The 15475-nt window shown below is 37.9% G+C and overlaps 1 protein-coding gene across 1 annotated transcript in view; it reads left to right on the top strand.

Moving 5' to 3' along the window:
* The window catches only part of LOC105257679 (T-box transcription factor TBX20), a 56060-nt gene that overhangs the window by 2642 nt on the left and 37943 nt on the right, over positions 1-15475 (top strand). The window contains exon 2 of the mRNA XM_011268468.3: positions 8865-9261. Coding sequence (XP_011266770.2) covers positions 8865-9261 — 397 coding nt within the window. The remainder of the gene's footprint in view (positions 1-8864; positions 9262-15475) is intronic.

Here is a 15475-nt window from a genome sequence, read left to right as displayed (position 1 = left end):
TAACGAGCTTATTTAGAGTTTGTTGCTGTAGAATGCTTCCTCGGTCTGTCCACTTCACGACGTGCTTTTCTATCCGACGGCTTGCAGTCTTTCATTCGAATCAACTAGTCATTCGCATCTGTTAACTTCAACTAGTCATTCGCATCTGTTAACTTCATTTTAGCTATCAGCTAAATATTGAAAAATTATCTTAAAAATTATATTAAGTTTACTTGATAATTAAATGAATAATTAAATAAATAATATTGAAATATTATTAATTTAATAATTAAATAATTAAATAAATATGATATATAATGAATTAAATAATTAAATAAATATATTGATATATAATGAACTAAATAAATATTTAAATTTTTTCTAATTGTGTTTATCTCCAATGATGTATTCGCGTTAACATTTTTAAAGTGTAATCGACATATGATTATTACTTACGCTAATAAATTTAAAAATTATACAAATGTTATCAACTTTTACATTCAAATTTTTAACATTTCGAATACAAAATTTGAGTATAAAAATGTAAATCTTAGTATTTTCGAAATCTTGAAGCTTTGTTTAAGCCTTTCTTTTGATTTTTTTAATTACATGAAAATAATATTGAATAATATTCATGTTTTGTGTTTAAATATCTATTTTATAAAAAAAATATCTATTTTAATGAATAGTTTAAACTCATGCTCGCGGAAAATCAAACAATAATAGAACAATATTGGAACTAAATAAGCAGCACGAGGTATAACGAAACAAAAGAAATATTTTTATATAATATGTGGATATCATATATATATTTTTATAAAAATCTTTATCATAGAAGGTTTAAATATTTTTTTTTATAGAATTGTATATTAGAATAATTTAAAATGCAAAACACAAATTTGTTCACTTCTCTACGTATATATATACCTCTTTGTTTGTCAAATCGTTTTCTCATATAAATTAACTTTAGGATAATTTTCGCGAGATCATGTGCCAAACAATAAAACTCTTATCTTATCTTAGAGTCCAATTTTATCTCGGTACACCGGACATCGGGGACAAAAGTGATCGCGCGCTGTTCCGTTAATTAGGAATATGCGATTCATCAGGCGAGCGCGACGGAAAAAAATGTGTCGTCTGGCAAGCCATGCGATAATTAGCGTCCGAAATAGCGATTCTCGTACTCGTATAGAGGGAATTCTTGTACGTCGCAGCAGCGGTCCGGCGAATCGCTGCCAACAAATTGCACGTAAATTTTACCTGTTCGCACCAGAATTAACGAGCGTGCGTTAGACGCTCGCTAAGCAGATGATGATCTAGAGAGATCAAATTCTCGAGTCTTCGCGCGAATCTGCAAATTTATGGCGTTTTTCCGCGACGAAAAAAGCTCAATGCAAATTGGATACGAGACTCGTAACCAAGAAATGTACATGTACAGAACTATAAAATTATGTAAGCAACATTTTGTTATTTCTAGCAAAAAATGGCATGATTTAATTGGAAGATTTTATCTCCAAACGATTTGAGTTGGAAAATTGAGTTGTGAAATGGAATTATTATTTCTAAATGGAAAAATGTCAGAGAATCGAGTTGAAAAATGAACTAATATTTCTTTCTTATATTTATGTTTTTATATAGTTGAAAGGAAAAAAGAGGAGAAAGTTCAAAGATATCTTAAAATTGAGATCATTATAATTATAAATGAAAAATAAATAAATAATAAGTATAGAAATATAATAGTTTTAAATTTTTAAATCGGAGATTTGTTTTACAATAAAATGATAAATACTAGTATTTCCTTCTCCCTCAAATACACACATACATAAAAATAGAAAGATTAAAAAGTTAATTAGTCTTTTATGCATGTTACTTTTTAAATTCTGATCGCTAGACAAACGTCAAAAAAGAGTCATGTCATACATCGTAGCTGTGCAGTTTTGCTTTATCGTGAACTGTGTGTGTGAAATTCCGGGACTTCAATTAAATGTATTAGAAACATTCACACCATAAAGATCGTGATTAGTGAAAATTGCGCATTTAATTATAATAAATTTCCTATTGCAATGTGCGTGGAAAATATAATCGGTTGCCGATCAGAAGACGCACGCACGAATATGGAAATTGCTGACAGACGTAGCATGTGTTATCCGCCATTCCGAGACTGTCGTCGCACACATGTATTTTTCACCGTGGCTATCAGCATTGCAAAATTATTATCGCGTGTATATATTTTCATCATGGTCATAGTAATACATATAATTATCAATGTGTGCGGTGCAATTATTTAAAACTACGCGCGATAACGCAATTACAAAATTGCGAGATAACGCATGTGTTAATATATTCAAATAAAAATCGCAGTTAGTATGCGGGTACTTCGTTCTTTTTTTCAGTGCTTGTAAAGATATTTACAATGTAGCTTTTTTTACTTACAACACTTAGATATTTACTTAAACACGATTTACATGTTTAATTTCACGTGCATTCAAAAACAACGAGCTAATTACATAAACACGATTTACATGTTTAATTTCACGTGCATTCAAAAACATACATTTTAATTGAAAAGAGACAGTCCAAGAAGACAATCAAAAATATATATTATAGTAACGTGTTGACGAAATTTGAAATTTACTCGTATTTTTAACATTTACTTCTTTTTTATGTTCGCTGCGTTCGATAATAGCAGGTCGATAAGATCTTACTTTTTGCGCTACTCGCATCGGGAGATGCGCAACCGCAGAAAGAAGCGTTAAAAAGTGCGATAAAAAAAGCAAATCGTAGGGAGAGAAAGAGAGAGAGAAACATGAAGAACACGCGAACCGCATTTTTCCATGTGACCTGCACTTTTGTACTCGCATAAATCGCCTGGTATATTTTTATCACCGGATAAAGATTCATCCGCTGCCTTTCAGTCAGTAATAACATTAGTACGCTTAATGATGTCATTACGCGTATTCACAAGTTTTTTTTTTCGTAACTTCTCGAGAGAAAAGGGATGCATTAGATACCGGCTGCACGCGATTAGAGATTTATGGGATCCGTGATATCGAGAGAACGATCATAATCGTTGTTTCTGGCGAATATATATATTATTTCGCACGCGAAAAAGACGCCGATCGGTTTAACCTAGATTTAAATTGTGTGATCGCGAGATGCTAAACTCCTCGCTATTTTTTTTTTCCTTTACTCACCTTTCCGGTTATCCGCTTCTTGGACATCCTCGTGGATCTTTTTGCGTTTTTGCGTTATTTTCGAGATCGAGTACGCGCTTCCTGCGAGACGCGAAACCGGTTCGCGTTTATACTCAATATCTTCTCGCTTCCTCGTCTAATTTCCCAGCTAGCGAAATCCGATTCGCTCGTCCGTCTCTTGCATGCGCGAAATTAGCGGATCCGTTACACAAAACCGGTTTAAACCCTCTCCCGTCTTTCAAAGTACGTGCGACCACGTATTTGGAGAAGAGCGTACTTCGAATTAAGGAATTATGTAAAAATTCGCGCGAATCAGACTTATCCAATTATACAAAGCGCTCGAGATATAACGTCACTTTTCATATGAGAAATTAAACTATATTATATATATATATATATATAATTTTGGAAGCGTAGAATGTAGATCATGTCAATAATACAATCTTTTCCATCACGCTTATATTTTTTTAATTGTCTCGAGAGAACTCACGATTTATTTTTTGCAAGTTTTTTTATTATGCATAAGTTCAAATAAAGAATTGTTTATTTTTATGAAGAGAAAGAGGAAGGAGAAAGAATTCAAATTTTTTAAAAACAGCTGTTTTTCGTAAGAGTCCCAGATTGGTGTAAAATACATTCTCAGTTAGACGGAAATCGAATAAACTTTGTGCGAAAATAACATAACGCGAAAATAACTCAGTCCCAGAAATAACTCGCGCATAATTTAATCGTCATGCGAAATCTCTTAAGACTAATCTAATCTTGACAGAGGAGTGTCACATACTTGGTCTAAGCTCTATCTCTACGCGGCAAAGTAATTAGCCGCGAGACGGAATTCTGTTTGTGTGATCGAGCAACGATGTGTTACGCGATTTAAATGAAATGCGCGATTTATTCTTCAATTGCCTTTAATCCGCTAAGCAATAATTGTAATGGCGTCGTGTTGAGAAACAGGCTGATGTTGATTTTTTGCACCGCGTTTCCGTCGACGCGTGTCGATTATTTCTTTCGAAGTACCCTAATTAATAGCCATCAAAGTTTGCCACCAGATCACATCGGCATTAAAACGTGAGTGCAAAATGATACGTTCTCACCGCGATTTATCGCTTTTCTCTCTCGCTCTTTCCATTAAACTGCAATTATCCTAGTTTCCCGCAGCATAATCATAATATCGCACATAACGTTACGTTGAAAATTGTTTTTCCTTCAAATAGCGATAATCTAGAGATAATTACGACAATTAGGTCATTACTCCACATGAGTGTAATTTAAAAATATTACAATTCTTTATATATTTGAAAGGTATCAAAATTGCGATGTGAAATCCACCTGTGATTCGCAGGAGGCATTCGATCCTGAATGAAACGATTTCCCGGGATCCCTCCTGCGCGGAATTGAAATTGGAGCTCGGCTCCATACCTGCGACCGTAGGTGCACGTTTCTTTCTCTCCTTTTTTTTCGCCGGGATAAAACGACGATTCCGGTAACGCGATCGTTATTCGAATCGCGCCTGTGTCGATCCTCTCGAGCGACGTCCTTCGAAAGCGAGGCTCGGGTGGTGACAGGATTCTGGGTGGTCGGCCGTCGGTCGCGGCAAAAGGAAGCTGACGTCAGTAGCTCTCGGTCATATTTCTTCTGGCCTTAAAAGATCACGTGGAACACGGGACCACCTTCTCGCGCGCGCGAGATACACACTCCGGGCCGCACTCTCCCTCTGTCTCTTTCTTCCTCTTTCTACGTGTCGCCCGGAAAGCTTCCGGTGAAGCATTCTTCCTACACTGGGTGTCCCTTTATAGGCACGTGTGCCTGTATGCGAGGTCTAGGCTCTTTAAGTCACCATTTGGACCCATTTTTCGTCCGACACGTTCCATGGCTCATATGATTCCGAAATTGCGTCCGAAGTCGGTTGCCCTTTATTCTTGTTAACGCTGGAAAAATGGCAGTGGCAAGGGAGAGAAAAAGATCTTTTTTTTTTTCTTCAAAAGAGAGAACATCGAGCGTGTATTCAAACAATTTAACAATATTTTTGAGAAAAAATATTTTTTTAAAAAATATAAAAAAAAAAATATTTTATAAATCGCATTCTCTGTTTCGATCAATTATCACAAACTGCGCTCTCGTCCGTGTCCCACTGTAATACTTCGTAAGCCGTACCAGAGTCACACTTTGGAACGGAGCAGAACGCGTTGTCGATGTAAGAGATAGATTTTCAGCCGGGAAGTCGATTGTTCGCAAATTAACGAGCGATGCCAGGGCACGATGCACGCCCGGGTAATTTCGCGACGTGCGTGACGTCGCGCAAGACCGACGAGGACGACGACGACGATGATGATGCATCCGCGGCTCACGCGAGAAACGCGCGCGTCGAGGTGTTAATTTTAACACAACACCGGTCTGTTTTTTTTTCTCCTTTTCGTCCATCGAGCTCACGTCCACCGGCTGTTCTCGCGCGCGCAACTTTTTTGCCCGGTTCCCGAGTGGCGCGATGGCTCAATAAGGCAATTGCAACGATTTCGCGAACTCCGCGAGAGGGAGAAAACAAAATAAAAGGATCGCCCGCGCGCCTCTTTACACGTAACTCGCGAGAGCGACGTGACACGCGTGCCGCAACGCGAAACTACGGACGGGACGTGGCCTCCGCGCTGTATTATTATTAGCAGGCCGCGTGTGTGCGTGGATGCGTGCACGCAGATGTGCGCGCACGCAACGCGCGAGCAGCACGCGATGCGCGCGACTACCGGCGCACCTTTCGGCGGTACCAGCGGTTCGTGTTGCTTGCGCGAAATGAAATTCACGTCGAAATTTGCGCCGATTGTCCGTATCGCGATCGCGAACCGATACTCGATTTGTTTAATCGTTAATTTTTTCTGTTTTTTTTATTTCCAAATACCTTCCATTTCCTTCGTAAAATGCGACCAATTGTTATGTTTTTATTAAATTCCTCGATACCTTGAATATATACAGTAAAAAATTGTGCGTTCATATGTTGAGATTTTCTTGTGTTACCACGTTTTGATTAGTACTTTAGTGTAAAATTAACATACGACTTATATGTATGTTATTATTTTTATAACGTTTTCATATTATTACATTTATGTCAACTTCATAACTTAATACTTTATATATGTCTCTTAGAAATGGAATATTACTTTGAGTATTTTGAACATAATCATTTTAAACAATCGACATGTCTCAAAGTCAGTTTATCATTCTTATGAAAAGTTAAAGTGAATCTTCAAATAATCTTGAACTTTGACATACAAAATAATCAAATTTACTAAAATCAAGTTCTTCAATTACAAATCATTTAAGTTAAAATTACTATTATAAGTTAATGTCCTACGATAATTTTTATGAGTCATTGTAACTATTTTTTTGTGTAATTTTAATTAATTTGTATGTTATTTTTACATTACATTTAAAGACACAATAACAAAAATAATTGTAAAATATTGTGTCAATTATTTAACACTTTTAATTTGTTAATAAGTAACATACGACGAATGAGTTATTTTAACTTAAAATTTAGAATGGACTTTCTGAGACTTTCTGGGACATGTGAAAAATGTTATAATTAACATTTTATTTTTTACTGCGTATAACATTGAAATATATTTCGTATTACATTTATTTCAGTTTAAAGATGCAACATATTCGCTCATTTGATTTTGACGAGTCATCTTAAATATTAATAAATCTAAGACTCATATTTTTTAATTAAGATTGATACAGAAGCTTTATGAGAAATATAAGATTTATTTAATTATTAATTGCTTTTCTTTGTTTTTTCATTTCCAAATACTTTTCATTGCCTTCGTAAAATGCAAGCAATTGTTATGTTTTTATTAAACGCCTCGATATCTTAATGCATTGAAAAAATTTCTTTAGTAATACATTTATTTCAGTTTAAAGATGCAACATATTCGCTTTGTCTTTGACAAGTCTTTCTAAAAATTAAGAATCTGAGAGTCTAATATTGCTTAAGATCGATATAGAATTTTTTATCGATAATAAGATTGCCGCAAATTTCAAGTAGCGAAGAAGAATATCGTTTCGCGGCAATTAAGAAATCCGGTAGTCGCTCGTAAAACTTCGTAAAAAGCCTCTGGTTTTACCGAAACAAAATGCAAATTGCTAAACGCGTGCAACGCAACATATACGAAACGGTGAAAGTAATCGCGTTATGCTTATCGTTGCCGTTGTCGTCATAGAAAATTTAACGAAACCGGTTTCAGCACCCGAGTTGGTAGCGTCCGAGGAGCGCGACGAGGGGAGAAACAACCGAGTCAATGTAGCAATCAGAAGCCAAAAAGAAAACAGGAAGCACACGAATCGAATTATGTAGTCTCTTCGATCGACGGACGTGAAGGATAGTCGTGGCGACTGATGATCGCCAGTTTTCTGGCTCGGCGAGTCGCGTCTCGCGCCTTCCTCCGGTCAAGAAGATGTTCGATCACCCGGGCAGAAACTCGCATCCCGTTTCAGCGAAGCGTAAAGAAGCGTGCCCGGTTACTTATCAAGTCGTTAGCGCGCGACGTTGCTTATCACGAAAATGAAAAGGACTCGCCTGCTTTGCCGGAAGATCTAGACGTGTGTATGAATGATAGAAATAATGGATACATGTGCGAATATAAGGGAAATAATTGCTGTTTATTTTTTGGAAATATTTATGGCGTCTCATTTATTTTGCATTCATGTTACACCGAATGCCTTCTTAACGCTAGGTGAACAATACTCGGGCCAGCGGACTCTTGACGCACGTTTAGCGTAAACTAAATACAACTGTCCGACTCTCTCAACCTTTTGCCGATGCGTAATTTTTACATCGAGCGAATAAATTCCCCTATCAGATAGCCGTGTCTGTTATGGTAGACGTAGCGTTAAATGGAAATGAGAAAGGAATAATCCCGGATAGCACAGAATGTTTTTCGTGCAGACGGTCGGGTTGTCCGAGAGGAGAAAAACACGCGGCGTTTTGACGTTTCTCCGTCGATGACAACGCGTCGATAAATTTTCCCGCGCGTTATATACCCTACGCACGTGCGCGAGCTCGCTCCACGGATCCAATTTGAGATAAACTCGCACCGGAAGACGCATTGTTCGCGCGGAATAGTACAAATTAACAGATCGATATCGCGAACCCGGCGCAATTAACATTGTGTACACACCGGCACGGCAGCGCGGATCGGCTTTCTTGAAAATCTGACGGTTTAATTAGGCGCCGGGCCACCACCTTGTGGCAGATGCGGAGCCCGGTCGATTAATTAACAGGCGGCGGCCCCCGGTATCGTTCGGGCTCATCTCGCTCATTTAAATCGACGCGGTCCGCGATAATCGCGCTTGCGCCGGGGATTTCGTTTCCGCGTCTTTTACCGTGGCCGGTCGGTCGGTTGTTTCGCGATAAATCTCGGCTCAATAAGCGGCCCGATCGACGGGCCGCTATAATCTTGCTGAAATCGCCCGCGATGCAAAAGTCTCAGCCGAGAAGACAGGGGGATCATTATTAATAATTACGGTGGAACGTGAAACTACTTATGATAATTATATTTCGATATGGATTAAGTAATTTTCTGAAATTAATGTTAATAATAAATTTATCGTGACACGGTTGCATATTTTTTGCTATCCGCTTCGAAACGCGTCAGCTTGGAAATGTATCGGATATGGTAAATGAGAAATTGGTTTTCTCAGGTGTTCGAGCGTCGCCGGTGAACATTGTCGCGACAGCGACGGTTGTGACGGAGGAGGCTCTTCTCGGCGACGAAGAGACCGAGAATTGCGAGAGCGAGTCCGCCAAGTCCGGGAACGAGGAGGACGAGGAGGTGGACGTCGACGTGGAAGAGTGCAGCAGCGTCGACGATGGTCCGGTCCACGGGGTGCTGGCCGACGACGTCGTCGGCATCGGGAAGACGTCTTCGCGGAAGTGCGGCGTGGATGGATGCAACACGGACGAGAAGAAGCAGCAGCGTCTAAGGACCAGCTGCAACTCGGACGAGCTACGTGACATCGAGTGCCGACTCGAGACCAAGGAGCTCTGGGACAAGTTCAACGACCTCGGCACGGAGATGATCATCACGAAGACCGGCCGGTAAGTGACGCGTGTCGATCAGCAGAGACGCGAGGATATCGGGGAAAGGTTTCGCTGCGCGGAACACTGCGAAGAATGCGTTAAGTCACGCAGAGCAAATTCGATGGGATATTTGTCGGGGAAGACGCGTCAAGAATCCTTTACGATATGCAAAAGTCTTTCGGGGAAATTTTCATCAAAAAAACTTTTCGATCTTTTCGCGAATAGGATCTATAATTGAAATATTTGATGTTCTATAAAAATTTTTAAATCCGCAGTATATATATTATTAAATCCTGTTCCACAGGAATCCGGAAAGACGCGTACAATCACACAGTAAAAAATAGAATGTTAATTATAACATTTTTTACATGTCCCAGAAAGTCCACTCTAAATTTTAATTTAAAATAACTTGTCGTCGTATGTTATTTATTGACAAATTAAAAATGTTAAATAATTAATACAATACTTTACATTTATTTTTGCTATTGTGAAGTAATGTAAAAATAACATACAATTTAATGAAAAATTACATGGAAAAATAGTTACAATAACTCGAAGAATTGTTGTAGGACATTAACATATAATAGTAATTATTTTAACTTAAATTATTTGTAATAAAAACATTTGATTTTAGCAAATTTGATTATTGTATGCCAAAATTCAAGATTATTTGAAGATTCACTTTAACTTTTCTTAGAATGTTAAACTGACTTTGAGACATGTTGATCGTTTAAAATGATTATGTTAAAAATACTCAAAATAATATTCCATTTCTAAGAGACATATACAAAGTGTTAAGTTATAAAGTTGATATAAATGTAACACATGAAAACGTTATAAAAATAATAATATATAAGTTGTATGTTAATTTTACATGAAAATACTAATCAAAACGCAAGAAAATTTTAACATATGAACGCACAATTTTTTACTGTGCATGTTTTAATTTATTCATTCTCTATGAGAATTCCTACTTTTTTAAAGATATATAGATAGATTTTATCCATGCAGTTCTCTCAGCAATATAAATAAATATGCATTTGAGGGAATTTTCTCCTAACATTAACTAACGCGATCGGTCTTGGAGGGACTGCTCTTTTAACGGCAGACATGACATTTCGCTTCCCTCTTTCAACATCGCCAACCGAGGTGCTCGGTAATTATCTTTACGATATTGTAACATGATTGCGCGAGCGTTCATGTTTATGCGCGCGTTAATCGGTCGTATATAAAGAGAGCGCGACACCGAGACGAGTGTCTTTAATTCGCAAGCAAATGGCAGGAAAAGCCCCCTGATGCGAACGTTATCGGTAGCGATGCTCGAACTAATGGATTTCATTGACTGACGTTTTACGAGATATAAGAGACTTTTAGACGTAATTTATCGCGCGCATTTACGCGCAAACGCGCGCATTTTTATAGGTATGCTAATAAAGTTTGGCCCGGCCCCGCAGCTGCGAGTCGAGATGCGTGACCACGTCGGAATTATGAGATATATTCGTGCGCGCATAGGGCTACTCGAGAACCAACCACCGGCTATCCTAAATGCGTATACAACCTTGTACGTGTATACAACCTTGAAGCGTTACCTCGATGATCGATGCGCCCCATTATCGCTTGAAGTTCGCGATCGCGATCGCGGGATCCGCGAAAGGCGGGACTTCATCTCTCTGGGAACTCTCCGAGATGCTGCGATCGAGATAAGCTTCCAGGCTAATTGCAAAATACCGCGTACACCGAGTACAGTCGGAATGTATCTTTCGTCGGCCGTGAAGTGCTTGCGATTCAGCCGTGTGTTTTGATATTATTAGTTGGATAGCATAGTAAGAAAAAGCAGAAAATTTTTCTCATCGAAACCGATATACATATAATCGGAAAATTGAGATTAATTGAGAATATACATTTTCAAATACGAAATATGTTTTTAATCTAATAACTTTGTAGAGAGAATTGTTTATTAAACTTTGAGAACTTTAAATATATTAAATTAAAAGTAAGATTCGCTTTTGTAAAGAATAAGTTTTTTTAGATATTTTTTCATTATAACTTTTAATATTAGATTTTTCTAATATTTTGCCAAATTTTATTTTTCCAATCTCTTGGCAGTTAATATAATATTACATACAATTCTATTGATTGAGATTACCGATCAAATTTTTCGAAAAATTCTCGAAAAATTGAGATTAAATATTAATTGAGAATACACATTTTCAATTAGAAAATATATTTTTAATTTAATAATTTTTAATTTGTAGAAAGAATCGTTTATTAATTAAAGTTTGAAAGCTTTAAATATATTAAATTAATAAAAATATTTGCCTTTGGAATGAATAAATTTTTTTAGATATTTTTTCATTATAACTTTTAATATTAGATTTTTCTAATATTTTGTCAAATTTTATTTTTCCAATCTCACGGCAGTTATTATTACATACAATTTTATTGATTAGGATTACCGATAAAATTTTGCGCCAATTATAATTCTTCTGTTTTAATTTAATTTTTCGCAAAGCGTCGCATCGTAGGTCGGTAATTCACTTAAGCCGTGCACCTTATTTACAATCAAAGGTATATTAATCACTCGCTCCGTTGATTTTATTTTATTCGGCCAGCGCACACACACATTCTGCCGCGCGGAACGTGTTTGTAAAGCGACGTAAGCGCGGCGCTAGCATATTTTATATGGTGCAGAAAGTAGATGATAATCCGATAAGCTGCACGATTGTAACTGTGAATGTGATTACGGATAAGCGCGGTGTGCAATTATAAAGCGCGTTTCCGATATGAGCGTTTGTAATCGGATGTCTACGTATCCTTGTTACATTACATTTTAAATCAGTGCTTCTCAAAATACATATTCTAGAAGAAATTTTGTCGACAAAGTCCGCTATTCGTTTTTTCCCCAAGTTTGTATTCATTTAAATTGTTAATCAAGCAACAAGAATTACAGAATTGAAAGCCCGAGGCTCTCGAGCTTTAAGCGACTCTCAGATCGCTCGTATTATACGAGTTCTTTCAGGATGTGTATTTTCTTGCTCCTCCTCGGGTCGCCAGGCCTCGGGCTGTTTGTCGGTGGAAATGTAGCTGTTACTATAAAGCGCAACCTTGAAGTGTTACCGTGTTGATCAATGTCGGGTATGCCATATGTGTTTGTCCAGCTCGCTTGGATATTAGATGTACTCCGGATAAGCTCCGCGGCTCGGCCATTAACGCCCACGATTCCTCCTCCTATGCAACAATGTGTGACATATGACACGTGGTGCTATTACGTTGCTATCTTGTTCGTTGAACGAGGAGAAAGCTATGTGTTGGATAAATCGTGCGCTAACTCGGTTCGACTTCGTCATTTGCTCTGCGATTGCGATCTCGATGATAGTTCTGCGTCCAGAAACATTCGCGGAGTATCATTACTTTATATTTTATATATTTCGTTATCCGTGTAGGAAATTTCAATCTTTCACGAATCCTGTCGTTGAGAAGTAACGAATGCTTCTCCAATGACAACTTAGAATAGAATAGACTGGAATGACCCCATGCAGCACAGATCATTGCAGCAATATTGCGGCAATGTAGCAACAATGGTCTGTGCTGTATGGGACATGCCTCCCAAGAAGCGGACCACAATTTATGTCGGAATGAAATTGAAGGAATAAAAAAAGCGTTTTTGAGAGACAGAGATGATAATCGAGAATGTGATTTCCGATAAGCCAGTAGGCCTCTAATTACGAAATACTTAGTGGCTTTCTCGAGTAATTATCTACGAACGTAAGATGTCGGAGGCCACCTTCCAGCAGGCAAGCTCAAGAACGCGATCAGTCCTTCTACATTATAACGAAACGTACATATGTGTTTACGCCAGCACGCGGAAAGCAGATGATAATTGGATAAGCGTGCGTACGGAACGATTTCGGATAAGACGGACGGCGCGTAATTACAAAACGCCGCGAGAGAGCCTCGGGTAGAAGAGAAGAGCGATGATCGCCTGAGAATAATCCGTGCCGCAATCCGTGCAACCTTGAAACGTCGTCGCGGGGAATGAAGTGGAAAGCGATATGAAAGTTGCAAACCATTCGCAATGTTGCGCAGAATTAAAGATATACATTTATATTACTATTGATAAGGTGAAAATATCTGACAATACGTCTAAACAAGATTTTTAATAAGAACCGAGAGCGAGAGATTGAAAAGGTCAAATTTTGATGAATTAATTAACATATATGTACTTCCAATGAGAGAGGTGTTTCCAAGAGTCCTTGACACGCCACAATAAACTGCTAAGTGCATTTAAAAATTTCGAAATAATCTCAGCGTGTATCGCTGTCCGGGCAACGACGATCGATATATCAAGGAAACTCGGCGATGCACGAATAGCGTCGTTAGCAACTGGCAACAACTTGGCAGGAAATCCCAGCTGAGCGTGCTCTAAACATCAGTCTAGAGAGTGACAATACGAATTCGGACCAATCAGGTGGAATTGTCTGGCCCTACGGGGTGCCAAGATCATAGACTCCTCTGGTTAGGTTTCTCCTGAAACGTTCTGAAGTTTCTTTTCCCACGTTGGCACTCGCCCAATTTTCAAAATCTTTTCTCTCGTCTTCCTTTCTTCCTTTGTCGTCCCTTTAATATTGTACAGAAAACCATTATTCCGAGAAAAACTTTTAAAACCGTATAAACTTTACATATTAGTAAACATTGTGGGAGCTCGTTAAGAAGAATGGAAATCTTTTGACCAAAGAAAACAATACAAAATAATACAAATCCATTTGTGATGGATGTTTTAGAGATTTACAAACTCAAAGACGAAAAAAAAAGGTAGCAACACGAGAGATTAATCTTTAATGAATCTTTGATGATAGTTGACACATCATTAAAATATAAAAACGACAATCTTTTTGTTCAGTCTTCAAGCATTAAATTTTATACGTTTCGGTTTTCGGCAAAGAGATTCTGCTTTTAAATTATCCAACACTCTGTTAGGATTCGTGTCACAATTTACCGGCGAATCCAGAGAACTGTGCGATTTGTAGAGACGCGGTGAAAAGCAAAATGGCCGAGCTCGTTCTGCGAGAAGAGCGCTATCGCCGTCGCCGTCGTTGTCGTTGCGGCCGGTGCGTTTTTTTCAGCGTTTAAGTGGGTAACCGTGGACTGCGAGCCTCGCACGGAATAGGAGGTGCGGACGAGCAGGTCAGGAGAGAGACAGGATACCGGCGGATAGAGGGTACTCGTCACGCGAACCCTTCATCAAGGTGCCAGCAACCTACATTATACACTCACACGCGACCCTGGGACGATCGTGTGCACGTTACACCGCGGAGAACATGCACAGAGAACAACGTGTCGAGAGAAAGAAAGGATGAACATAACGGAGGAAGAGAGAGAGAGACAGAGAAATCGAAAGAAGGTGGAGATAGGGGGTAGGGGTAGATAGACATCTCTTCATTTTAGACCCCATTTTCGCGCAGTTATACGAACTGCACATAATAAATACGCAGGGTAATATCCTTAGAAGACCTCCGAGTGGACTAAATATATTAATGAATAAATACGAGATATAACGTAACGCGACGAGAGGTAGAAAGGAATTTGCGGATTAAAAATGAATTTTATATCTCGCATTATCAAAGTAGTATGATGGAAAATGTTTTGATATATTTAATATGGCTCGCAACATAATTGATAGGATTTATTATTAATACTTTATTATTATTATTACTTTATTACTAGCGCGTTAATTTTATACATTATATTTAAAATTATTTAAAATTATAAAAAATTATTTAAAATTATAAAAAATTATTTAAAATAAGGCAAGATTATATTTAAAATAATTGTAGAAAATTGATGTATAAGAGAACGAATTAACAAAAGATCATGAATATTCAATGACATCTTGCGACATATTAATTATAGAATAACAATATTTCAAGCACTTTTCGGACACTCTTTTTATAGAATATGCAAATTATGATTTTACTTCATTATTTCCAACTGGAAAAAAGGCACGTTTCGACACTCTTGTACTGGCAGTTCAAACAGTGCATTACATTGTTTCGCTTTCTCTTTATTATTTTTTTTCACGCAGGGGTAAAAATATCCTGCCGGACGGTGTCACGACCGAGACATGAAACGCGCGACAGCCGCGCGTATAATTACAATAGCGGCGATCTTTCCCACCTGGCGTACGGAGTCGTTAGCTCGGCAAACATTTTAGGCTTAACTCAGGCCGGTGGAT

The sequence above is a fragment of the Camponotus floridanus genome, unplaced genomic scaffold (genome assembly GCF_003227725.1).
Source record: "Camponotus floridanus strain SB8 unplaced genomic scaffold, Cflo_v7.5 scaffold3, whole genome shotgun sequence".
NCBI lineage: Eukaryota > Metazoa > Arthropoda > Insecta > Hymenoptera > Formicidae > Camponotus > Camponotus floridanus.
Note: the sequence above shows the minus strand (reverse complement) of the source record. Positions and strands in the feature narration are given on the sequence as shown.